This window comes from Peromyscus leucopus, chromosome 15, assembly GCF_004664715.2.
Source record: "Peromyscus leucopus breed LL Stock chromosome 15, UCI_PerLeu_2.1, whole genome shotgun sequence".
Classification (NCBI taxonomy): domain Eukaryota; kingdom Metazoa; phylum Chordata; class Mammalia; order Rodentia; family Cricetidae; genus Peromyscus; species Peromyscus leucopus.
Window position 1 is genome coordinate 35,630,349 of NC_051076.1, and position 26,887 is coordinate 35,657,235.

General features: G+C 43.6%; 1 protein-coding gene across 2 annotated transcripts in view; it reads left to right on the plus strand.

Annotated features, from left to right (window-relative positions):
• The first annotated feature begins 5,990 nt into the window (after positions 1–5,990).
• Prrx1 (paired related homeobox 1) overlaps positions 5,991–26,887 on the plus strand; it is a 64,952-nt gene continuing 44,055 nt past the window's right edge. The window contains exon 1 of one of the 2 annotated variants that reach the window (XM_028864428.2): positions 5,991–7,277. In XM_028864428.2, the coding sequence (XP_028720261.1) occupies positions 7,037–7,277 (241 nt within the window). In that variant the 5' untranslated portion in view covers positions 5,991–7,036. The remainder of the gene's footprint in view (positions 7,278–26,887) is intronic. The other variant, XM_028864427.2, reaches the window with a different exon arrangement.

Sequence of the window (26,887 nt, forward strand, 5' to 3'; positions counted from 1 at the left end):
GTGATGGTTTTCTCATTAGCTCTATGTGCTATCACTCAGAGTTACATGCCCTTGCCATCTTTAAAGGATCTTTAAAATATGCAGCGGTAACAAGAATTGAGCCACTTAATATTCAGTGAAGCCCCAAAGAACATGTAGTTTGGGCCATCAAATATAAGGGAAGAGACAGAAAAAGAGAATTAATACCTGTTGGATGTGACCATGGTAAGACAATTCCTCTTTGTTTTCTGTCTTAATCTTCCCAAGAGTCATATGTGGTCCATCTGAAATGACCTGATGATTAAGGCTTGGATGCCTCCAAGGAGGCATCTACACATATATTTTTCTGAGGATACTTGGCCAGGAACCTTGACTACAGATTATACCATGTTTGCATAATATAAACACACCCAAATATTATACCTACATATTTTCATTTAGCTTTTCTTATGCGCCCCCCATTATTACCTAATTTTCCTCCATTTCAATTCCACCGGAATATGGTGATTATTTTGTGTCAGTATTATAGGTTGTTATATAAAACTGGTAGACCCTTTAAAATGTTTTTAATTTAATTTTTTTATGTGTATGGGTGTTTTGCCTGCATGTATGTCTATGCACCATGTGTATGTCTGTGCCTGTGGAGGCCAGAAGACAGCATCAGACTCTTGAAAAATGGTGTTATAGATAGTTGTGAGCCATCATGTAGGTCCTGAGGAAGACTAGTAAGTGCTCATAACCGCTGAGCTATTACCTCCCCAGCCCTCAGATTGGTAGATAGTACTGATTACCTGGAGAAGCTAGAGGTGTTATCTGAAATAACTCATTTCTACTGGGGGAAGAGGATTCATATGGGGAGAAGACAGTGAATTAAATTTTGGACATGTTAAATTTCACTTTCCTCAATAAATGTGCATGATCATCAGGGAGATGGCTGTCTTTTTGTTTTCAAGGCTTACTATATGAGTTGCATGCACAGTCATTTTAACTTTTAAAGAAGTGTGATAGAAGCCTTATTAGCCTAATTAACCTTATTTTTACCACTTTTGAGCTCCATCCTGGTGGCATAGCTTTGAAACCACTCAGGAGGCTGAGGCTGAAAGACTCCTAGTGTGAGGCTAGCCTGGGCTACCCTGTGAAATTCTATCTTAAAAGCAAAAAAAAAAAAAAAAAAAAAAACCAAGACAATTATGGATTTTAGATTAATTGGTAAACAAGGGCTGGTTATGCTATTGCTCAGAAGTAAGTTATACAGCAGAGACAGGGGTCAGGAGATCAAGGATATTTGGGGCAAACAAGTAGCAGTTAACCGATGAGTATATGTGAAATCTAAGAACAATCTGTTTATTATCAAGGGCAGTAAGGATGACAGACATAGCTCAGGAAAATATCAGTCTTTAAGAAGGAGAGAAGTTCTCCATGAAGACCAAGAGAAGCAGCCAGGGACATAGAGCGAGGACCAGGAAGATCTCCCCAAGTACAGTACTCTACATTGTAAGTTACAGCAGAAGCTTCTAGTAGCATAAGGCCTGTGAAGGGCTCACTTGTATTGCCAGCATGCAGGTGTCTTTGACTAAAATGACCCCTGTGACACAGGCAGCTAGTTGATTGTGTGAGAGGCAGACAGATACAGTAAAACCACACCAGGTCCCTGAATATACTGATCTCACACCCTACAGTAGAATGGGCCATATCAACTCACTGCCAGCAAGTCTGTTTTTAGTCCTATTTCCTTTTATTACTGCAAAGTTTCAAAATCTTTCAATGGGAATATTAGACAGAGTTTGGGGTAAGTAGGAAACCTCCACTCAAGACATGAGGAATTTTCCTAATGTGCCACTTAGGGTTACAGGAACTAGAATTGGAAGGACATGATAGAGTCTGACATAAAAGCTCCATAGAAATATTAAACTATGGGCACCCTGTGGAATCTAGCTAGCACTTCTCCCCCACCCACCCCCGTTTTCTCTATTAATGAATATGTACTGGACTGTCAGTCATGATCAGGAAAGCAGTTCCACCCCTGGCATGTTGTTTACATGAGGGTAATACTGTGTTCTTTATGTGTCATGGAACCTGTGACCTGTCATGTGTGATTATCATGTCAGCAAATTAAGATGTCAGAGAGCACAACTCCTGGCTTCTAGCTCAGAGGGGGAGCTGCTTAGGGTGGGGGACATCCTGTTAGCCAGATGAGGCAATGTTGTACCAGCTTCTAGTACCAGAGAAACCCTGGACAAATAACCACTACCAAGCCTATGCAGGACCACCCAAGACTACATGGCTGTCAACCAAAAGTCCTTCTTACCTTGGTCTAGTCTCTTGGCAACTGGCCTCCCTAGTTCCAGCTCTGCACCCACTGAGGGGTGGGGGAGGAGGAATCTGAAAACATGAATTCTTTTAAAGGGGACTAGACCAGAAAGAATGGGTGGGAAGCCACTGTCAGGTGCTGGGTAGATTATTAGGAAGAGAGCTCTGTAAGTTACATCATCCAAAGTTACAGACCTTAATAAATAATGATTGATGGATAGGAGTCAAAGCGAAAGGCAAGGGGGAGGCTACACATGTTCCAATCTTCCTACAAGGAAGTCCCTTGGGAAAACAAAACAGTGATTAGAGAATGACAAAGGCAAAACCAGGGCCACTTTCCTCTAGGACCTTCTAAGTGCTCAGGCCAGTCCAGCATCCTGCCTGGAAGATGACTGGGTGCTGATAGCCGTAGCTTCCCTGAATAGCCCCTCCTGGCATATTTCTGCCAGATGGTCATTCTCTTCCGGAATTCTGAAAGTTCTTGGCTCTCCTGGTAATTGCAACCTGAGCCCAGAGAACTTGGTTTAACATTTTTCTCCTTACCTACCCCTGCAGCCAATAAGCCATCCTCGAGCCTGGACAGAGAGGAGAAAGGAGGCAAAAACCTCCCCGACCCTGAGCTGAGTGTCTCAGAAGAGCATTAACGGTGCTGATTCCGTGGGATCTTGGAACACCTTCTCCTGCTCTAGCACAGGCTCATGATGTAAATGTTGTTTGCCATGTCTTGAATTTCCTCCTGGGGCTATTCCACAGTTTTTAATTGCAATCCAGAATCTCAACAAATCACAAATGCCATATGTAAACACAATCAGGATGTAGATCCAATCCGGTTGAAATTGCTAATAGAAAGGAGAGAGAGAGAGAGAGAGAGAGAGAGAGAGAGAGAGAGAGAGAGAGAGAGAGAGAGAGAGAGAGAGAGAGACTCACTAACTCTTTTTTAAAAGAGAGCCTGGGGTAGAATGGGAGATAGTTCCTAGAGAACTTGCTTCAGAGGGTTTCTTCCAGAAGAGCCAACCCTCCCTTCTCCCTCCCCCGCCCCCCCCCCACGGCCGGGGGTCATAAGCTAAGTTCCCTAGCCAGACAAAAGGGCTTAAATGCACGCAGCAGAAGCCCAGCAGGCTTTCTAGGAAGAGTACAGGTCCCAGGAGCCTTTTGAGCTAGCACAGCCTCTAAGGATTCTAAACCCGGTTGGGAGGTGGCCCAGCTGCCTGCCTTGCCCTCCCCAGGCACTAAGGGATGCAAGTTTCTCTGGGACTCTGTTCCTGAGTTCCTGCTTAGGAGACCTGAGTACACTCTGGGCCCACTGATTTCAAAGGACACCCTTCTAGTGTGCCATTCTGTTTTCTAGAGTAGAGGTGGAAGCAACGCGGGAGACCGGCAACCGGCAGAGTTGGTTTGCATTTGAATCTTAGGAAAATAGCACACATTTGAATTTGCTATATGCTAGGTGCTATATTTGTTACTATATAAACAAATTGGACGCACAAATGTCTAGGTATATATCCTAAGTTCCTGTAGAAGTCGTTAGTACCCTAGCTGATACTATTGCATATGCGCATGGGTAACACTAAGGCGATTTTCAATACCTGTCTCCTGCCTCTAGAGAAAAAAGGGTACCTGCAAGGGGAGGCATTTGATGGTACTTCCAGAGATGGTGTATGATCTCTCTTCCTTGTCAATATTCCGGGGTCATCAACCATACTGGCTGCACACAGAAACAAAGCTACTTCTCTGGGGGGTGATGTCCTTCCACCTGGAAGAACTGTCTTGGGGTGCTTGACTTCCTGAATTTTTGCTCAGGGTTTGATCACAAATGGCAATACTCGAGTCTGAAAGAAAAAGAAATCCAACTATATAAGTGAAATTGGAGAGTGTAAGGCTCCAGTTCTGGGACGATATGGGGGAGACTGGTGCTGTGGGGACCTATGCTGGCCTTAGGGAAGAAAGAAAGGGTAGCTTCTTTCACCTAAGAGAGTAGAGAGCTCGGGAAATGGTGGTGGAAACTATCACTTTAACCTGTCCAGAGTCGCTACCGCTCCCGAGAATGGCGCCCATGGTTTAGGCTCTAGAGGCCTCACCTTTAGCATCTCTAAAGACACCCAGGATACCCACGCTCCCAATCTGCCCAGCCCACCCACGCGCAAGTTCCTAGCGTAAGAACTAACTACCTTTCCCTTCTCAGGCGCTGGCATGCAAATATTCGCTGCTCAGAGCCTGGACTGAGGAGCCAGAGCGGCCGGCGGGCTCTGGCGGGGCTGGGGGGGTGGGGGCTGGCTGCCAGTCGGGGGCACGAGTGGCTGGAAGGAGGCGAGGGGGTGGAAAAAGGAGGGGCAGCGGGTGGACTAATGATGAAAAAGTCTCCTCCATCCTGGCTCCTTAATTAAATGCATGGAAAGAACCGAGGCGCGCACATCTGGTTTCAATCTACAACCCTTTGATGGCATCAAATGTTCTTTTCCCAGATCAGGGCTGGAAGTTCTGGGCTAACTATGGCCGTTTGGAGCCCAGAAACCATTTACACACACTCGGACCCTTCCTCCTTTTCAATTCAACCTCATAGCTGTAGGAGGAGGGAAAAAATCTAGCAATCAAGGGAGTGAGGGGAAACGTGTGTGTGTGTGTGTGTGTGTGTGTGTGTGTGTGTGTGTGTGTGTTTCAAGAACATAAAACCCCACAAATAAGCACTTACTATTTTACTTACTGGCTATATAGTAACTCATTCCTAATGAGACTATTAAAGCTGTTACCAGATTCCAACAGGTCATGAAAACACCGCCCAGCACCTCTCTGTCCTCTGAAAGCCTGGTCCATAGACACCGACCCTGGCTTCCTCTGACTCGGTGTCTGCCAGGACCACACCCGGCTGGACACAGATTAGCACAGAGCAAATCCCTAGTTCCCCCAGTTCCCTCAGCCGGGGTGCTCCTGTCTGCTCCGAATTTGGGCAGCCTCTATGCTAACAACAATTGTCGCCTGGGAAAGCGACCTTGACCACACCTAAGAAATTACACCCGTTGGAAGGATAGTGGACCGATCAGGACAGACTTCTCTCCTGCTTAATAAATATGTAAATTTTCTACTGTCTAATGCCTGGAGATTTCTAAATGGTGGCAGCGAAAGTCTCGAATCCATTCGACGCTGAAGACTTCTGGATCTCTCCAAGGCGCCTTTAGAACGCAGAGAGCCTCCAGTTATTATCGCTCTTGTTATTTTATTACATTATTTAATAGGCTGTCTCTACGGAGCCAAACGAGCTTTAATAGGCTTGCTCTTTTGCTTTTCTGTCTCAGACTCTCCCTGCGCTCTTCGCCAAAACAAATCTGCAGGAAAAGTTACCGGGGGCGGGGCAGCAGCAGAAGATTTGATTGTTAGAGATGTGCATTCTTTTTTTTTTTTTTTTTTTTTTCCCTTAACAAGTTTGCCCTCAGCTGTTATCAAAGCATGCAAATGAGATTTTCCAACAGGATCTCAAACAAATCCGGAGGAGTTAATGCCCAAACAAAATAATCAGCCCGATTAAAAAGACTGTGGGTTTCGGCTCTTTTCTCTCTGTGATACTACTGCAAGGGAATGATAATTAGACCTTTATTTTTAAAAATCCAAAGGGACTCTCTCTGTGCTTCCCTCCCTCTCTTTCCCTCCTTACTCCCTCCCTCTCTCTCGCTCCCTCCCTCCCTCTTTCTCGCAAAGGGGGTTTTCTTAATCAGACTTTTTTCGGTCCGAGGGAAAGGAGGAAGGAGATTGTGATGGAGAAAGGGGGTCTGTAAAACGTCAGGCGCCGCACAAAGGCTTTGCCACGTAATTACAGGCTCCTATTAAGTGGAGATCTGCCCTCCCAGGGGTCTCCAATTTTCTTGTATTCCCTACAAAGCCTCCTCTCCATGCCAGTCTGTGCCTTTTGAAGTGCCAGAGAGCTTCTTGATCCGACTGAGAAGGGGAGAGGAACTCAACCCAGAGAGGAGAGAGAGAGAGAGAGAAGGGAAGGGGGGACCCGCCGCCCTTCTGCAGACTCTTGAAGCCCTACTTCTTTATTTCTTATTTTTTTTTCTCCTAACGAAAAGTAAAGTGAGAATCCTGCTCTCTAATACATCTGCAAGACATCACTCTCCTGAAATTCTAGTCACTCCCGAGAATCCACAGGAGTGCAGAGAGGGGAACGCGGTTTCTTGAAGACATTTTAAAGCTGGAACAAGCCTCCTTCTGTTGGTGCTTGAACTCTTGCCGGGGAATAACTTTTTTAACCTTTTTTTTTAAACCCACTTTGATTCTTCTCTCCACCCCTCTTCTCTCTTCTGTTTGCCTAACTCCCCCGCCCTGCTGGCCTCCCCTTTCCTCTCTCCCCCTTATTATTATTTTTAGTGTCTGCGAGTGGACGCCTTTTGAGAGTTCGAAGGGATACTTTTTTTCTTCTTGATTTAAGCATAGGGTAACTTTTTTTTTTTTTTTTTTAAACTTTTTGGTGTGAATTGTCTCTTTGGACCGCGCTGCCGGACTTGGCTTCAGGGAAGCAACCGAGGCCGCGGGAAAGTTACTGGTGCCGAAAGTTCTGCTCTTCGGAAGGGGATTCTCTCTCTCTCTCTCTCTCTCTCTCTCTCTCTCTCTCTCTCTCTCTCTCTCTCTCTCTCTCTCTCTCCCTCCACTCCCCCCTCTTTCTTCCCCACTCGACTCCTCTCCCCCCCTCGCGCCCACAGCGTTTGGTGTTGATTCGAGCGGGAAGAGGGGGGTGGGTGGGATTGGAGGGGAGACCATGACCTCCAGCTACGGGCACGTTCTGGAGCGGCAACCGGCGCTGGGCGGCCGCTTGGACAGCCCGGGCAACCTCGACACCCTGCAGGCGAAAAAGAACTTCTCCGTCAGTCACCTGCTAGACCTGGAGGAGGCCGGGGACATGGTGGCGGCACAGGCGGACGAAAGTGTGGGCGAGGCGGGCCGGAGCCTGCTGGAGTCACCGGGACTGACCAGTGGCAGCGACACCCCTCAGCAGGACAGTGAGTGAGGGGCGCGTGCTCCGGGAAGTGTGTGCGGGGGACAGCGGGCGGAGGCCCGGGAAGGGCGGCGGGAGCGTGTTCTAGGCTTAGGTTCTGGAAGAGGTGAAGATGAGGAAGTTTAGGGTCCTGGGAAAAGTGGCTGATCGTAGATTGCAGAAAGACGGGTGAGAAAAAGAGTGCTCCGCCAAGGGTGTAAGCCAAGCGGGCGCTGGAGAAAGGCCCGAAGGCCCAGGGACGCTGGGAGGCCAGGCGATCCCAGGCTGGAACTCTGCGGCCACGACTGTCTCCAGCCACCGCGGCTGCATCTCGGTTTCGGGCAAGAGCGGCGGTCAGAAATCCTGCAGGCGGGGCGTCTGCGCCCGGGTAGGAGCGGTCTGGCCAGAGCGCAGACTGCACAGCCACCGGGTTAGAGAAAACCGGCGACAAAGATGCGGGGTGGGCCTGGGAGCGCTTCTTCGGGAAAGCACTGTGCTCAAGGGGGTCTGGCAGAAGCCACTCAGGTTGCACACACCCAGTGCGTGAGACCCAGGCCTGGAAAAGGCAGAGGGCAGTAGGGAAATGCCCTGCCCTAGCTGACTAGGCTTGCTCTCTGCCCCATGCTGTCACTTCTACCTGCAAATCAGTTTTGAGACGGAGCTAAAAGCCCATCTGTTAGGGCAAACCTTGATGAAGTTAGAAGAATGTTCTTTATTAGCAAAATCCAAAACTGCTTAGTTTGATCTAGCACCGTAAGTGCACCGGGAAATCACGGGTTCCAGGCCCAAGTCCTCCAGCAGCGCAGTGGGGGCCTATTGGCCCCTAGACCTCCAGAAAAGTCTATGTACAAGATGTCTTACCTATCCTCACCCCACGAAATGTTCATCTCGGAGTTATTAACTCTGCCCTTACAAAAGGACTGACCGCAAGCAAGCGTATGTAGCGGACCCTGAGTATGTAACACACTTGTCACCTGGTTCATCCCAAGTGGCCTCTAGTCAGATGCACACAGATACTCCCTTCCCTCCTGGGAGTCGCAGGAGTCTGGATCTAGAAGACAGTTCTAAAATGACCTCTTTCCTTATCTTTATGTGCTGTTCGCTCTTTCCTGAACTCTGTAGTTTGGAGGTCCTCGGACATTCCATGATTCTCTCAAGACGCTGCCCATCTTAGACTTGCAAATAATGATTTAAAAAAGACATTCAAAGCAAACTGGCATCAGAAACAGCTGGCAATGGTACCTGGGCACAGTGGTGAGGGGTCAGGCTCACTGAGGCAGGCCACTGGAGCTCCCTACCTGGTCAGGGCACTGGCCCCTAGTTCTGTAGTCTTAAATTCTGCAGTCTGCCAGGATTGAATTAGTTCAGATGGCAGTAACCTGGGGGACAAACAGTTCTGGATTGGGCCCACTGAGTGCCACAAGAGCTGGATGAAGAGGTCTAAAGTCACCATTTGAATTACAGAAACTAGCCCAAACCACACCCAGGAAGACTTAGTGTTCCTAAACCCTGAGTATGGACTAGGTTTGGAACTATAGTCATTCCGTGTAGTGTTTGGGGGAAGCTGGTCCTGGTATACATAGTAACATCATCTCAAGGATGAAGCTCTAACAAAATGGGCTATGTAATTCTCCGATTATTTAAATCCTTTCACTAGGGAAAATGGAAAACAAAGACTAGGAAGATAGTCCCAGGAACCCTAGCTGCAGCTACTCTGTGAGTGTCAGGAGAGTCTCCGTACGACTTATTATTGATCCCGACAGTTATCACTGTTTGAAGAACTGAACGTTGGGACCTCACGCCACCACCCGTATACACACTACCCCAACAGAAAGCAAGCTTGGAAGAAACTGCTGTGTAGAAAACCAGTGTGGGCAGGAGAGAGGAGGGAGTATTGCTTTGCTCCAAAAGAGGGCTGGAGCACGGGAAAAGCCGGACCCAGGCTGGCCTCAGCAAGCAAGAGCAGCTCCAGAGTGGCCACCAGCCTCAGAAACCGTGGGGCTGGAAGGGGACAGAAAGTACTATTTTTGTTTGTTTTGTTTTTTTCTTCTTTAAGGAAACCTAGGAGAAGGGAACTTGGGGATTGTCATGGTCGTGTAGCAGGCCTATAGGGAAAGCAAAGCTAAGGAAGCCATTGTGGAGCTGGTTTGTGGAGGCTGTACTGAAGCTGGTGGAAACCAGGGAGGTTTTTAGGAGCCTCATGCCTAGACCCACCCAGGTCACATCATGCATACAAATTCCCCTGGACAAGCTTAAGGTCTGCACCTGAGTTGGGGCACCCTTTACCCCCAGAGAAAGGGACAAGAACCCATGAATCTGCCTGCATTGAACTCAGCCTCACCTCATACTCGTAATGAATAAAGAGGCCGATGGAGAGAGGACCCAGAGAGAGGGAACGGAACCTCTTAAGTCTAGCCCAGGGGAAAGGATGCACCAAACAAGACCTTCACTAGTCAAGACAATGCAGGGTGAGGTGAGAGGTATAAGTGACCAGCACTTAGGACTCAGGGAAGCATAACACACAGGCACAGGCTGACTTGGCTGATGGCTAGGGAGATGGCTGCAGGGCTGTACTAAGAGACTGTTGCTTTTGGAAGCAGAGTTTTCTCAGCCTTCCTCTTCTCCATGGTGGGGGGTGATAACAGGAGACTCCAGTCTGGTCAGACAAGCAGCACCCTCCTTTGCCCCCGGAACCCCATCCTTATTCTTGGGGATCAGGTAGAATGCAGAGGAAGTTGTGAGGTCCTTGGAAATCAAGATCTGTGGGGCAGCACTGGTTCTTCAGCTTGAAGAGACAGTACAGACAGAGAAGAGGGGAGTCTGGGACAGAGGAGAGCTACTGCAGAGATCTGGCTGGACAGGATTTAGGGGTCACACTAGGGGTCACAGAGGATGGAGAAGTTCACAGGGCTTCAGGTGCTCAGAGTGGGAAAGGAAAATACCCTTCAAAGAGATGTGGACAAGGAACAGTTGCTTCAGCTTGTCAGGTACATGGAAACCTGGCCTCTCTAATTACCTATCTGGAGAAATTAGCATGTAGGTTCCACAGACACCCTCAACATTAGATTTTTAATTGTGCAAAAATTGGCATTTCAACCTGGCCAATTATAAAAAGTACAGTCTTTATTGGCCTCTCCTACCATAATTCAGCAATCCTGTCTCCTCCACCGATCCCCTGGGTGGGGGCTGATTCTTACTTTATTTTCCCTTCTGTGGAAGGGTGCTTTTATTTTTTGATTCTTTATTATTGATTCTACAGCCCAGTGTATTTTTCTCCATCTTTTTGGTACCTTTACTCTGTGGTTAATGTAGTGGAGGAACATTTGGTGTATAAAAGCCGGTGATGGAAGAACAGGGATAAGTAGGGAGGGAGAAGGAATCATTTAAAACAAGCAGACCTACTCTTGGGAGGACAGTTCATCCCGCTGTCAACTTCTTAATTTCAACTTCTGCAAACTCTTAAAAAAAAAAAAAAAAAAAAAAAAAAAAAAAAAGCACGCCTGCCTTCCACATTCCCAACCTCTAAATTAGTGAAACCAGATTGTCCTAATAAGACCTTTTGTTGGAAACACATGTAGTCATAAAAAGGTAGACGGAAAGTCAATTAGACACACGCGCGCGCGCACACGCACACAGTCACCAGCCAGGGCTAAGTGTGCACCCGGGCACAGCTGGGTCCCGGGCCGTGGTGGATGCAAATGTGGAACAGCGGCGCGGGGAAATCGATTTGTCACAAAGGGAGAGGTGTAAACGCAGGCAGAAGATCGCCCTCCCGATTCACCAACCCCACTCTCGCTGGCCCAGCTCCCCAATTCCTCTGCGCCAGAGGAACGCCCAGGAGAGCAGGAACATTCTCTAAGGCGCTCCCCAGTTGGAATCCGCATCAAAATAATATCAATTCCTTCTCTCCCCGCAGCGTCTCATTTCGCAACAGTTATGGCGCCAGAAGTGTCTTTCGGGGGCACCACCCTGGGATTTGTGCCCCATGCTGGTACTCTGAATTTGAATTCAGGCCTCAGTGATCTTAATTTAAGATGGAGATAATAAAACAAGTCCTTTTAATGGTGGCCTGGAAAATTCTCTCTTCATTGGAGCAGAGAATGACATTCAGAAACAAGAGAGTCCCCAGAGCATTAAGCCCAATGCAAAGGCTGGTGGTGAATTGCTTATTTTACACACAGAGGCTAAGAGCCTGGTGACCGACCGCCGTTTAAAATTTTCAGAGAAAAGAACAATCAAGTAATTTCGAAGTTTGGGGACCAAGGACAGCTTGGGTTTGAAGTTGTAAGGGAATTGGGTCCCTGGGAGCCAAGGACCCAGACTGAGCAGACTCCTTGAGGCTCCACATAAGCGACTCTGGGCGTCACTGCCCCAATCTCACTCTCCCTGAAGCCCTTTCCAATACACCATAGCATCCCAGCCTTAGCCTTTGCTCCGTGTAGATGACCTTTCTCAAGAGGCACTCAAGGCAGAATGCTGGGTAGCTAGACAGGCCTGTAGTGGATCACACGATGGTCCTTTGGTAGGACCTTTGTTTTCCCGGGACAATCATTTTAGATTTTTCAACAGGAGTGAATAAATGGTCCCTAAACCAACAAATGCCACCCCTCTGTGAAGCAGTCTAATCTAAAGCAGTGGGTATTTTTCTACAGCAGGGACCCCAGAACCCAGTTTTTGTATTACTTCTAGCCAGGACCGAGTTTTGAAGAGCTTTGACCGCTGCTCCAGGCCGGCGGCATGGAGCCCTGTGCACTAAATGACAGCTATAGATTTTCAACTATGAGGGTTTCTAGCCCAAATGGATGTTTTATTTTAAAGGATTTACAATTCTCTTCCTATGCGGTGTTTATCGGCTCACTGCAGCGACTGTCAAAGCAGACCCCAACCCTTCGGTGGGGAAAACACTGGATCTGCGGCTACCCAATTGTTGCAAACTTTTGTGCCCGCAGGTCTTGCACTGTGACCCCAGGGAGCCTCCAGCTTAAGGCTCCATCCTCTTTGTATGCTGTGGAATGTTCATTTTATTAACCCTGTAGAAGAGCCACATGAGGAACCACTTTAAAACTGGAAGGGGTATTTATAGAAGAGGAGATAGGTTTTGCATTGTGTTGGGGATGGGCAAGAAGAGATTTTTTTTTTAAGCCGGAAATATTCTGCCCCCCAAATAAAAGTAAAATATGGGTCTCAGAATACTCTATCTAAGTCTTGATAAGTTTAACCACAAGGACCTTAAGAGCTAGAAACATTTACAAAAGAATGATTATTTTTATTGTTGTTAAGTGCCCAACTTTCTATGGCCATTTTGTGTCCCAACGATTAGAGAATTCCCCGCATGCAGAGCATTTCTCTAAGACTGGCCATTTCTTGTCCATTTCCCCGATTTACTCTGATGCTCTGTGGTACCACCTCGCATGGGTTTCCTACACTTTAACTCCCTCTTTATCAAGAAAAGGAAGATGTGTATGTCTTTGATAATGGCATTGATCCACAAGAATTGGGATTCTTGGAAAAATGAAAGACCTTGGTGTGCAGGCTATAGCACTCGAGTGAAAAATCAATATTCACCAACGGTAGTGAAAATATCAGCAAAGCACCATGCCCTTCTTTTTTCTAAATATTATCTTCTGGTTATGCCAGGGTAGATGAAGGTATCAGAGAAATGACAGCGGGGCAGTCACAGGCGTTTCTAAGCAAGTTAGCAAGTTTATTTTCACAGAAAGATGTCTCTACTGGAGGTGGACTACTAGTAGATTTTTGGCATCTGTACATAGAAGTCTCAAAGAAGTGTTCATGTAGATCCCTATGACCTATCAATTTTGCACTAAGATTTTAAAATTACAGTATTTCATTAGCACTGAAATCACTTAATTAAAAAAAAACACACGAAGAAGCTGATTGCAGAGGTTGATAACCTTGGTATAGAGGAGTTGGTCATAGCCCTTGTTGGTAACCACTTAAGGGTGTTTCGTAAAAGAAACAAAAATCATGACCACAAATAAAACTCACAGTGGCCTTTTAGAAGAGCCCAAGAACAGGAAAAAAAATCTTAGAATTCTGTTATCTCTGCGGTCCTCAAATACCGGGAGGGACATGGGACTGAGTTGTGACCACAGACATTCTTAGGTCCTGAGTGCCTAAAACCCTTTGCTACACTGCAGAGTGAGGGAGTCCCAGTTTCTGCGAATTCTACACTCCCTTTTTATGATTATTGGTTCTATTAGGCTCAACATCAAATAAGGAATAAATTTGGAATGTGTGTGAGAAGTAGTACAGTGTGTGTGTGTGTGTGTGTGTGTGTGTGTGTGTGTGTGTATTAAGTAAAGAGGAATTGGACAAAGATTTTTAATTTTAAAACACAATCTTGAGTGTGTTTGGTTTTAACTGCTTTTTGTCTCTGCCCAAGGGAAGATGCAAGCCCACCTATTCCATTTCCACCCTCTTCTAGCTAGTCCAAAAGTCCCTGCCTTTTGCAGGGTAGGACCACCAGTCTAGCCTGACTGGCTCCTCCTTGCCTTTTCTTTCCAATAGGGGGTGCAGTTCTCCAAGCTCTAGGCCAGGAGACACTAGCTGTAAGAGTACTCTGCATGAATGGCAAAGCACAGTAAATCTTGATAGCATGAAGACACTTCAGGGACTGTATGAATGTATTCCACACAGATGTGTTTTGACAGAAACATGGAGATAGCTGCTGGAGAAGGGGCTACTTTCCTTAGCTCCTTTGAAATGGTTCTCACCAAGATCCCAGGGTAAGAAGGAAAAGGTAGAAGGTGCTAAGGCCAGAAGACTGGCCCTTCAGTTAGAGTGTCTAGAACTGGTGCCTGGATTCCATGGATGGGGTGGGGTTTGACCCTGCAGATGTGCGTGTAATTGTGTGTGTGTGAGCTTGTGTGTACACGCATACACGTACACATGGGTGTCTAAATGCATTCGAGGTTTTAAAGGACGAGGTGGAGACTTGGCTGGTATAAGCAAGATGTGTCAGACTGCAATAGAAACCCTTAGAGTACCTAAAGTCTTCAAATAGGGCAGGAAATCTGGCACCCTAGAGGTAACCTTTTCCACCAAAGGAAGGTGAAAACTTTCCCAAAATGTGTGTGACACTGAAATCTGAACACTTGAAACCACTATCCAATCCCTAAATCTGACCCTTGATGGTCAAGCTTCAAAGACTTGGGGATAAATTCTTAGCCTCCTCTGTAAATTTTGCAGGTCTTTTAATTCCCTCCTTACCTAAGGCTAACTGGAGGGAGACGGGGCAACTCTGGGGGCAGGACAATGGCCGAATGAAGATTCTGTTGTCTTAGCATAGATGCTGTCCAATATAAACTTTTCCCGAGAATCTGGCCTCAGATGTTCAGTAGAAGTAGAAGCAGGAGGCCAGAACTGTGAGGGAGATTCCTTTCCCACAATCCTGTGTCAGAGAGTGAGAACATTCATCCCATTCAGCTATTTTCTCCTCATTACTCATGTCATTATATTTTAAAGGACCTCACAGTGCTGGAAGGAGGTGCAGTTATAAATAAGCATAAAAACAGATGGGTGCTCTCTCAATTATAATCTGAGTACATACAAGGAGGCCAAGTCTTTTCAAAGGAGACTCAGAAATACAACGCCAAGGCCAAAGGGCCCAACTCAATCAAAACCCAGTGCCAGAATGTGCTAAGGTCAATCTGCTTGACTATGGGCAAAGTGGGGAGCCTGGCGAGAAGTAGGTACATGCAGAGAACCACTTTTTCTAATGTTTCTTTGCAATCTTTTTATACAAATCCAGTGTCAGTATGCCAAGAGTTCGGTAGGGTTGGCTTGGGCCTGGTGGGTGGTAAGAGTGTCAGTACCCCTTTTACTTGTTCCTCTTTGTGTATCCTCTGCCTCAACAATTTTGGTGCTAGAACATAAAATATCTCTTAAATAGTATGTTCTGGAATCTTCAGAAAGAGAGTTATGTTAAGCTCAGTATATACGCTATGCCAGGTAGTTACCTGTATTTTTCCTCTCTGCTAATTCAGTTTATTATTTCATTTTTAATTCGGTGGTTCTTGAGACAGGGTCTCGCATCATGTAGCCCTGGATATCTGGGAACTCTTTGCACAGACTAGACTGGCTTTGAACGTACAGTAATACTCCTGCCTCTGACTCCTGTAGGTTAGAATCATAGGCTTGCACTACCATACCCAGCCTCTTCCCAGTTAGGAACTTGTTGGTGATTGTAGTTTGGAAGATTGTTTTTTGTATTCTGTTTCTTTTTGGGGTAATTGATTAGTTCTCAGAACTGAAGGCTCTGATGGAAAAAAAGTACTGATTCTAAATCTTCGCACCTTGTCATTTTCATACATCACAATTAATCCAGACCAGGAAGTTGCACTGAATAATTATGTGCATGCATGCCCACTCTCCTTTCCACTTCCTATCAATGTTTCTTCCACAAATGCTACCATACATAGCTCATAGCAGCTGTGACAGGTAGACAGCTGTCAACTGGTTGTCCGTGCTCACTAGTGCTTAGTAAGTACTTTCAAACAAAGGCCTTTCTTATAGAGTGAAAGTACTCAGCATGCTAGTTTCTCCTTCCCACTTCCTGCTCTTTGACTAGGCCCATCGTGTCAACAGCCATTATTATTCCCTCTTCATAGCTCTAGGCTGCATACGTAGCTCAGTTCCAGAGCTACGTATGCAGCCACCTACTTGATGTTGCTGTTCCAATGTCACAAAAGTGCTTTGGCCTCAGAAATAACAAAGTGTGGGACTCCCTTCCTTTGATTCTCAGAGAGGTTTTCCTGGTTTTCTTCTAGGTAGTAACACATGGCATCCCTGAAGGCTGCCACACCAATCCCTGACGCTCCTTCCTCCAAGCCCTTGCTGGCTCCATCCCTGAGACTTTACCTTTAAAATCTACCTACACCCCTCTCCTTTAAAATGCCTAGCATGCCTCCCTCCTCCTCCTCCTCCTTTCCATTCAGTTTTCCCCACAATGCATCCTTGTCTTTCCCTACATGCAGGTGACTGACGAAAGGAGCAGAGAGGTGGACTAAATTCTGAAAGTATGACTAGAGAGTTATGGCGATGGCTTTTCCCACAAATACACTGTTTATAAATCCCAGCTCCTACTCTTCTTTAGAATGCACAATTTCCTTTCAACCTTTCTGACATCAAGGATGGGTGACTTATCCTGATTTTTTTTTTTTAATTTCTCTTAAACACATTCTCTACAGTCTTTATTTCCATCCAGCTCCAGCAACTTGCCCCGTTCATCCCAAATCCTGACAGAAGCTGTCTTGCGGCTACGCCCTCCCTCGTATGGTAGCTAGGCAAGTGCATTCCTATGTGCTGGCCTCATTTCTGTCTCTGGGCTTCTTATGTGGAGGAGCTTGCACCACACCACATGTGCTACCTTCCAAGGTTCTATTTCCAGGACACTTTGTGACACCTCTGCTTAATTATCATTCCTGCAGATCCCTTCCTATAAATGCCTTTCTATGGTGCATATTCTAGAGACACCTGGTGCTCTCCCACGTGTGGTTTACTTATTTTCTAAATATTTTAGGATTGTGAATGTGCCTTTAGAATTTTCTTAAGACTAGAGACTGTGGGGTGAGGCATATTACCTCAAATACTGAATAGATACATCTGCCTGGAGGCATTCTACTGACTGTGTGCATTCAGTAAGGTTTTTGTTTGTTTGTTTGTTTTGTTATAAGGTAAAAACCAAGAATTGCACATATTTTAGAAAACTATATTGATTTACATTAAAATTTCAAACGAAAAAGTAAAGTCATTATTTCACTACTCTGAGGTAAATACAGTTAATATTTTGACATTGAAGTGTTTTCTTTTTAGTTTTGTTTATACAATTTTTGATTATATGGTATTAGTATCCTTGATGACTGATTGTTCTTTAATCAGTAGAGGAGTTTTTAAGCCCATTTTCAAATATCCTGTTTCCTTTAAACAAGAAAACACATAAACATTTATCCCACTTGTTCTCATCAAGAAAGTTAAACAAATAAACATGCGAACAGCAAACAAATGTCTCCAGAGGATTATGCAAACCTTGGCCATCACAGTCAATTCTCTCTCGGCTTCCAGCGGAGGCATCTCCAGCCCAGACTCTTTCAGAATAAATAGTTTCTTTTTCTTTTCTGCCTGTTCTAGTTGGGAACCTTCCCTGGACATGAACACACATTTCCTGAAGTTGGAAAGGCCTGCCTCATATCTAAAGGATGCTCCTAGAGCACACTTAGGAAGGGATTTTCCACAGGATGAATTTTTTGACGCAACTGGTACAGCATGCTCACCAAGTGGACACAAAGCGGAGACCAACATGGTTTCTTTTATTGTAGGTTCTTGGATCTTGCATCTCCTTTTATTAAATGTTGGAATGTCCATATATTCTCTTCTACTTTGTAGCATGATAGTGACAGTGGCAGATTCAGGACCCAGTGAACATTTTGACAAAGGAAGAAGCAAAAAAAAAAAAAAAAAAAAAAAAAAAAAAAAAAATCAATGATAATGAATTTTATCCAGTCATGAGCATTTGTTTAAAGGAAGATATGAAATAGTTACTATGAAGTCTATTTAAAAATCATTTCAAGGCAGATTACCATTAAAATATTTGCTCTATGAGTACCAACATTTTATTGAGGGGGGAAAATTAACAAGGGGTACAACGCCATGCTGAATAAAAACTTTTAGTTTATGAATTAGCTGTATTTTGTATAGCTTAATAATTACTTTTTCTTTTCTCAGTAGAGGGAATAGAGTAAGCACAGTTTTTGAGAATTAAGAAAACCAAACCAATAAAAGTTTCTGCAGTTCCCCACACTGCCTTCTTCTAAAGGAGGGAGGGGAGAGAACACCCAGTGAGCAGGCTGCCTGTAACCAGATGTGCCTTCCAGCCGCTCTAATCCTTAAGACCGGCGGAAGACCACAGGATGAATCCCCAACACATTTAAGAAATAAAACGTAATTTAGTTCATTAATCATGGAACTGAATTCTGCAGTTCAGCTAGACATATTTCAAAGACTGAATCCCTTCTGACAAGAGAAACAGAAAATAATATCTCTGCACACTCGACTCTTAACAATCTGTTCTCAACCAGCCTCAGGGAAGGAGCAATTTTCCTGAGTGTGATAATTTTTAGGCCCTTTTAAAAATGTTTATCTTCATCTTCCCCTCTTCCTTTACCTCCACTATTCTGCTTTCTTGAGATGGTGCAAATATTTGTTTTCTGCCCTGTTTGAGGTTTGTTTGTGTGTTTTGAAGGTTCAGCTCTACTTTGAGGAGGGAGGAAATTTAGCCTATGTTGGCTTAGGCCTGAAAGTGGCAATATTTCAACTGACCTGATTTACTTACACTGCGAGCTTATTTCATTCATGGCCTTGATTACTTGCATGATTATTACCTACTTTGTCATGAAGTATTGAAAACATTAATACTTGGAAGATAAAGCGAGATAAAGTGTACACCTTCTTCATAAACATTTAAAACACAAATTTGCTGTTCTAATAATTCTCTTAAGCTAATTCTGAGAAGTAGATGGAGTTAGGGTCATTGTTTTCAGTTTATAGATAGGAGTCCTGCTTGTGTATAGGATCTTAGTGCATTACTACTGTGACGTGACTCATTCTTCTAATTCCATTTTAATTTTTTAAAATTCTACCCTATCACCTTTGATGTCAGCAAAATTATTTCACTTGCATTATCCTCTTAGAAAACAATGTGAATTAGGAATGAGGACTTAGCAAGCTATTTTACAATATGTTCCCAAGCTGTATAAATATTTGAAAAGTAATCACACTGTTTGACTATAAAGCCCTTGCTCTGCCTATCTCTTTCATGGGGATGCAGTACACCAAGGAAAAATTGTGCTTCTAAAAATAAATAAAACATAAACTGGGCATGATGGCTCACGACTTTAGTCTTGGCACTCCGGAGGCAAGAAGGTCTCTGAGAGTTCCAGGCCAGCCTTGTCTCTATGGTGAGTTCCAGAACAGTCAGAGCCACATAACAAGACCCTGCCTCAACCAACAAACAAACAAAAATAAAAATAAAATAAAGGGCTAAGCATGTGTGCATTAATTGACTGTAAGAGATAGAACACAGAACTTTCAAAATTGTTATCAAGAAAATATAAAAAATTAAACATACAGTTCATTAGATTCATGCCCAGCTCTCAAACTGTGAGGAATCCTTGGGACTAGCAATATAGGCGGTTAGGAGAGCCTGTGCTTATTAATATGTGTGAGAACTTGGATTCTATCCCTAGAGCTAGAGCCTATACACACAAAAGTGAGAAATATTTTATCTGGGTATTAGTTATATTAGGAATTTCTATGTATTTATTGTGGATTCAGAGAATTCTCTATTCAATTACGATTCCAACAGTGCACTTATAACTTGATTTTATACAAATCTCTGGGTCTCAGTGTCTTCATCTATAAAAGTGTTGCATTAATATGGATGACCGAGGTTCACTGCTTAGAGTGAGGTAATGAATGCAAAGTGATCAGTACCCCAGTACACTTCCTGTTGTAGGTGTAAATAAACGCTTGCCTTTTTCTTCTTCTGCACTTCCCCAAACGTCTCTGACACGTATCGTTTCTCCCCAGCGTGGTTATATATTCAGTGTGGTTTCCCAGTCGATGCTGGAGGCCATTTAGTACTACCGAAATTAGAATATTCCCATACTCTGAAAGTCAAACTCTTCCAGCGTGTCATTGACTGAGTGACTTGAGTCGACAGCCGTTTTTAATCCAGAGTTAGAAACTGATGCCTCATGACTTTTTGTGACGCTCACAAGGCTCCACCACAAATGCCACCAGGACTGCTAGGCGTGTGTCTGCCTTAGAACTTTCTGGATAAGATCCTTGCTTTCAGGCCATGCTTCTTCCTCTCTTGATGACAAATAGTCATACTGACCCTGAAGTGCTTTGGGGGCACGAGCATTCTTAATCCCCACCTGTTTCGGCCATTACCGTGGGCTTTACAGGCTGGGAGGCAACCCCTCTTTTTTTTCTGTTGAGCTTCTGAATGGTGCATAGATTATGATACACACTTAGGACACAAGGCAGCAAGACTGTTAAACTGAGACCTGATTTAGTAAGTTCCTAGGGACCTGCCATGAAGCATTCTCCCCGTGCTGCCGGGTTTCCACAGCAGTGCTAACAGACTACTCCACTGAGATTCCTATGGGGCTTAATAAGTTTTTGTACAGACATAATACCATGTTAACTATGACTACACATAAGTTTGCCATTCTGTTCCCCAACTTCAATTTCCTAATGAGTTGCATAATATAAACATTCTACCCTCCATCTGATACGTGACCTGTTTTCTTACATTCCTCTTCGAAATCTAATAAGCCTAGAATATGTACAGACTGCATTTCTATATCATGAAGTATCTGAGACTTCATTTTTTCCTTTTTTTTTTTTTTTTTTTTGCCAAGCCATTAACAATCAAATTTCCCTGGCATTTTCAAGCAGTGGATCTGTGTTGCTCACAGCTGGGGCACATGTGGGGAAAACCAGTCTCTATGGGTGAGGCGCTCTGAGAACAGTTTATTGCAAGGCGGTGTGCCTTCTTCCCCAGTGTGGTCCAAAGAAGCAGCTTGCCATTTGCTCATTTGGGGAGTGAAGCAGATTATGCCCCCAAACAGTCTCAGTGAATATGAGGTAAAGATCATCTAGATCTGCTGAGGATAAATTGCAGTCTTATATATAGAAGCATTTGCACATGTTTGTTAAAAAAATAGTCTTCATTTTATGACCTGTGCATTCTGTGCTAGGGTACACAGGTAATTCTGGGTTACCATTCTCTTTCAAAGGATATGGAGTTCTTCTTTATCTAGAAAGACCTTTCTTTTGGCCCTTGTTTTCATAATTGATTTGTTATTTATGCTATTGAAATGCTGCTAATGTCTACTGATTAGCAGAAAAAGAAATAAAGAGAAATACTAGATCACCTGTTTCTTTCTCTAACACAGTCACACCCCTTCCTGTACAAACCCAGTCCACTGGCACCGACATGATCAAGAGACACATTTGGGACTCCAATATATCCAGGGAATGAGTCTCTCCAAAAAGCACACATTTTAAATATCACGGATAATATTTTTCTGTGGCACTGAGTTTGAAAGCCCTAACGTAGACCACTTTGATCCATAGCAATTGGTATCGAGTAACGGAGTAAGGTATTTCCTTGTGACAGAGGCTGAATATTTTGTGTTCCATTGTCACTTAAACTCTGTCAATCTTATGTCTTTATCCAGGTCCATGCAGTTTGGAAGACAAGGAAAGAGAGACAGAAGGTTTATACCTCAGAACACCTCTCATGGTGCTTTTCCTAGTGCAGGCTACATTTAAATCAGCTATTGAATAAATGAATATCTGTACAAATCAACGAGAAGTAAAAGCATGCAGACAGCATTTATGGGCACATAGCACTGATCTAGAAGGACAAGCAAGACACTATAGAGAAACAGACAGCCCCTGAGTATAAGCTTAGGTGACTGTTGTCTCGGCATTTAGTCTCGAAGAAGTATGCATTTGGAAAGTGGCACCCTGTCACACAGATATTTGCATTTGGAATTTAGTCTCTCAAGTCTAAGTCATTCTCAAATGAAGGTGTTCTTCTTTGGGAAGTTGGTGTTCACACTCTTCCTCTTCTTCCTTTTTAAAAATAAAGTATTTCGTTACTTTCAGATAGTTGATGAAGCACAGGTTTTGGGACACTTTGAAATCTGGTTACTTTTATTTGGTTTAGTAAATTATCCCCCTTTGGATGTGTATTTATGAGAAGGTTGTATATGAGATTTCACCACAACTTTCCCAAATGTAGCTTGTTTAATTGCAACTGAATTTACTTCATTAATGACATGCTTGGACTTGGCATGTATTAGGGCTAGATCTTCAATATTGCCTTTTAAGTATGCTCCTGGGATGTTGTCCCAAATGGATGTTTTATTAATACCAAGACATGCTTTCTAATGAAGTGCATGTTGGAGCAGACTGGTCTCCAAATGGTCTATTTGTTGGCCCATGTCAACTGATAGGATGTTGGACTGATGAGAAGGAGCTGGTCTTAGAAAAGCAGAGTGAGTTTGACTTCAGTAAGGTCAAAGAAAAGGAACAAGAAAGATGGACCTTTGCAGAAATGAGATGAGCCATCAGCAGGGGCAGAGGCCTTCCTGGATCCAGGTCTGTAGCAGACTGCACTACAGAGTTACAGGCCTCTAAGCCCATCTGGGATCCCTTTGGTGACACAAACTTTGCTCTGGTGGTCTATGACATCACTGGAACCCCGTTGGTGGAATTACAACTCCATAATTCACAGCTCACTCTTGTTTATTTTACATTTAATCATTTGTGAGCACACTGGCTGCCTACCCAGGGGAGCTGTGTGGTTATGCTTCTGCAAATCTCCTTGTTACATAATCGAGTACATCAGAAGTCATTCACCAAATGTCATGACATCCCATGTCTTGGGACTTGCAGATATTGATCTTATTTACGACTATCCTGAAGTTATCTTGGCTGACTCACCTTCTCAATGAATCTTCTTATTTGGGGTGGGTAGTTATTAAAGACAGCTCTTGGCTTAAAGGCAGTTTGCCGAGGAGTAAGCATGTCTCCATAGACAAACAATGTGATCCTAACTTCTGCAACCCAACTGAGAAACAAGATTCTATTTCTGTTAATTCACGGGTGAAAAAGTGATATCAATGAGACAGCAAAGAGGGCTTCTGGGTAAGCAAAGAGACTCTGGACTTACCTGCATATTTCTTTATGTTTGTCCCTGAAGTTCAGAAATGATTCTTCTTAACTAGTGCCTTTGGATTTCTCATTGGAATAAGAATACTAAAGGAAAGAAACTGATATTTATTGAGCACTCATAATGGAGGAGACAGTGATTTTTACTAATTACGTTGATTACATTTTCATAGCAAGGCTAAATGGTAGATATTGTTGTCATATATATGTATATATATATTATATATATATGTATATATATGTGGCTCTGATACTCGGTGGAGGCTGATCCCCTTGCCTGAAGCCTTGAAGCAAGTTATTGATAAAGATCAGAACTAGTCTTGACCCCTCAGGTACATTATATTCCATTATCCTCCAATACTTTCTCCTGTATCTTTTAGTAGCTAGAAAAATAGAAATTGTGGAGCAGGACCTGTTTTCTTTGTGGCATTTATTTAGTAGAATATCAAACTGGACACTGTGAGAGCAGTTTATAGCCTGGGATTACACATTTAAAAAGTCAAGAATCCTTTGAAAACTAATACCCTTGTCAAGAAAATCCCCTAACGATGACAGAGACTTTTATTTCAGTTAAATAGAAAAGCTGAGATTTATAACAGGGCTCAATAACTTAAATGAAGGTATCGAATTGGAGGCAAGTTCTAGAGATGAAGATGGTTGAACCAGAGAGACTTGCCTTTGACCATGAATATTGCCAATCGCATGCTTTTGCATCTGTCATCAAGCTCCTTTGGGCTCTAGGTCTATGAAAGAGGAGTGACAGAATATCTTTTTGACAAATCTATTAGAGTCTAAACAAGATGCCCATGGACCTACCTATCTCAGATGTATGGAACCAAGCTCTTTATTTGTGTCAGGTCAAATGTTGAACTTTAGAACATTATAAGGGGGAAAAACATTCAAAATTTCTGGATAGGTAGCAATGAGATTTTTAAAATTGTATACTGGATTTTGCTTGAGAGAGTCTCACAGTGACCTCTAACTTGACTGTTTAGATTTGGAAATTCATTGGTTCAAATGTGATGTTCTAAGTAATGATTAGTTTCCCAGGAAACCTAAAATGGTTAGTAAATGTATGACATAGTTGAACTGTAGTGTTGGTGGGGACAGTCAGAATGCTGCCATCTTGGAAGGAAGTGATTTTGTGATTCCATATTGAGGAAGAAATGGGTAAACTTTCCCCCCTTCTTTGATGTAGGACCCATACTAGGCCAGACTTTGAATGTAGTGAGTTTACTCTCTGGACTGCCTTATTCAACAGTCTGTCTTCCAAATCTTCTGTGTGCTCAGAGCATCCTTTACAGAACTGCCACAACACATGGTCTCTTGAAGCTTGGAGTGAATGTGAGTGCCTCAGTCTTCCTCCTGATTCCCTGAGAGTTCTCTGTGAGGAAAAAACACACACAGAAGAGGAACTAAGTGACAGATAATACATTGAATGATCACCATTTAGACAAACACCTGATAAACCATGGGCATCCAGGTTTGTAAGATTTGCTGATATAACCAGGTAGGAGGTTTAGAATCAACTCAGTAATAACTGCAGACTCTCACTCCAGTCTCTCTTCCTTTCACTCATGTTTTCACACCATTGGCACAAATGCACTGGGTACCAGCCATCCTGGTCCTTATCCAAGGTACTGGGGCCTCAACAGCAAACAGAAAAACTGCTTTTTCTCACAAGTTTGACATGTTCCTGGGAAGGAAAGCAATAAAGAAGTAAATGAGCAAACACCCAGGTAAATAATTTAGTTACAACTACAGGTGAGTTCTGTAAAAAAAAATGAAATAGGCTTAATTGAGCGAGGATATGAATGGAAAAAAAAAAAAAGGAGATAACCATGAGAAGTGGGAAAGGTCAGACATAAAGGCTCTGAAGTTGGACCAAACATGAGTATCCAGGGCATGGAAGGAAGGTCAATGTAGGCAGGGGACAGTAAGTGATGGGAACTTTAGAGAAGACAAGGTGAGACATATGTGATAGCAAGATGTCATATAGATGGACAGGTATGCTAAAGGGATTAGGTCTATTTTCTAAGGATGGAGGCAATAGGAAGCCACTGGACAGATATAAGTCATGGGATTTTATAATGAAGATTTTGATTTTTAAAAGAACACCCTGAGCATTCTATAACAATAGACATTAGAAAATGAGCAAAAAAAATCAGTTAGAAAGTTATTGTAAAGGCAAAGAAAGAGATGCTGGCATCTTGAAGTATCCATGAGGATGATGTCTTGAAAAGTCATGCTGGACAGCCAGGGCATGTGTACTGCCCCTGCACAGGAGGCTGCGTGGAGTTGGCTAAGGTTAGTAGATGAAAGAGAAATAAAGGGATATCGATGAAACTGCGTGGCCTGGCCCGCAAGACCATTTTCTTAGCCCCACCTTTTCCCCACTTTCATATCTGGATGTTCTCTTCAACTCCCAGGTTCCCTGTGAGCAGCTGAAATAGGAGAAAGTGACTGTATCCAGTAGGGTGTGACATGGAAACAGTTTCTTTCTGGAAGTCATTATTGGAATAATTAGAGCTTGCTTTAAGTTCTGCAAAAGCAATCTCTTTGAAATTTATCAAAACATTTGCAGATGACATTGCCAAATACTGTAATTCAGATATGTGAAGACTTTTGTAACTGAAATTTCTCAAGAAATTACGTATTTCCTGATTCTGAGCCTCCCGATCCTCTTTAAGGGGTACTTGTTAGTGGAACCAAAGATCATAAATCAGTCAGATATTTTCTCCCTACAATAAAACTGAAATCATACCTCAGATGGGCTGAAAGCAACAAAGTTGGCTACAGGCAGGTGGTCATTCCATTAGCAAATATTTATTGTGTAAGTACCACAGGAAGCATTTTGGACAACACTGAAGAACTATCTGACATGTCCTCTTGCCCAAGAGACAAATCTAGTACAATACCTTGGGTAGTTCAAATTTAGCCTCCTTTTAACATGTCCTTTAACAGGATCCTGAGCTCACTGATGCTCTAACCTGCTCTTCTTCTCCCTAATACTCAATGATATCTCTAGACTTCAGCTAGACACAGTCCAAGCTTCCACACTACCTTCACCTTTTCTTGTTTTTATTCTGAAAGCCTGTGTAGCCTCCTTCTTTCAGGGCAGACATTCTGCCTTACAGAGGGCTTGCTCAAATTTTTTTTTTTTGTAGTGTTTTCTTTGAGCCTGATATAATTCCAAACTATGTCAATTTCAGATCTGTAAGAAGCCATTAATTTGGAGTCATCAGAAGAAACTGTGTAGCTTTTGCAGAATATTTTCTACCCCAGATTTCTTTAGCTTTGTGCCTCTTAGAGTGTCTCAATAGAGAAGAATGTCACACTACCCCCTCTGTCTCAGAGTCCAAATCTTCTAACATACTCCACGACTTTTAAAATGTATTCATTGCTCAGCACAGGAAATTTAATCTATATTTTGCCTAAGGCTGAAAGATCAGCTTTTTCATCAGGTCTTGTTTATTTGAGGTTCATATCTTCAGATGCTGAGCCTTTACAGATGGCTTCATTAATGAAAAATGAGAGGGGAAATTGGGTCAGAATAAGCTAGTTTACACCTACTGTGGCTGAACCAACCAACCCTGTTCATCTCCTGACTTTGGAGGACACGGGGTGATATGAGGGGGTTCAAGCTTGTAGCCTGAGCTTGGGATATACTATTAAAGGGTGACTCCAGTCTGGACCAACAGCTGGCTGGGGCCAGAAAGCTGGCTGGAAACCAGGTCTTTTGGAAGACAAACTTTAGAGAGAATGAGTTAGGAATGAAAATATCTTCACCCATTCTTGGTAATTTGAAAAGTATTCATTTTGAGAGACAGAGACTAAAGAGTTTGGAACTTAGAGTCAGAAAATTTA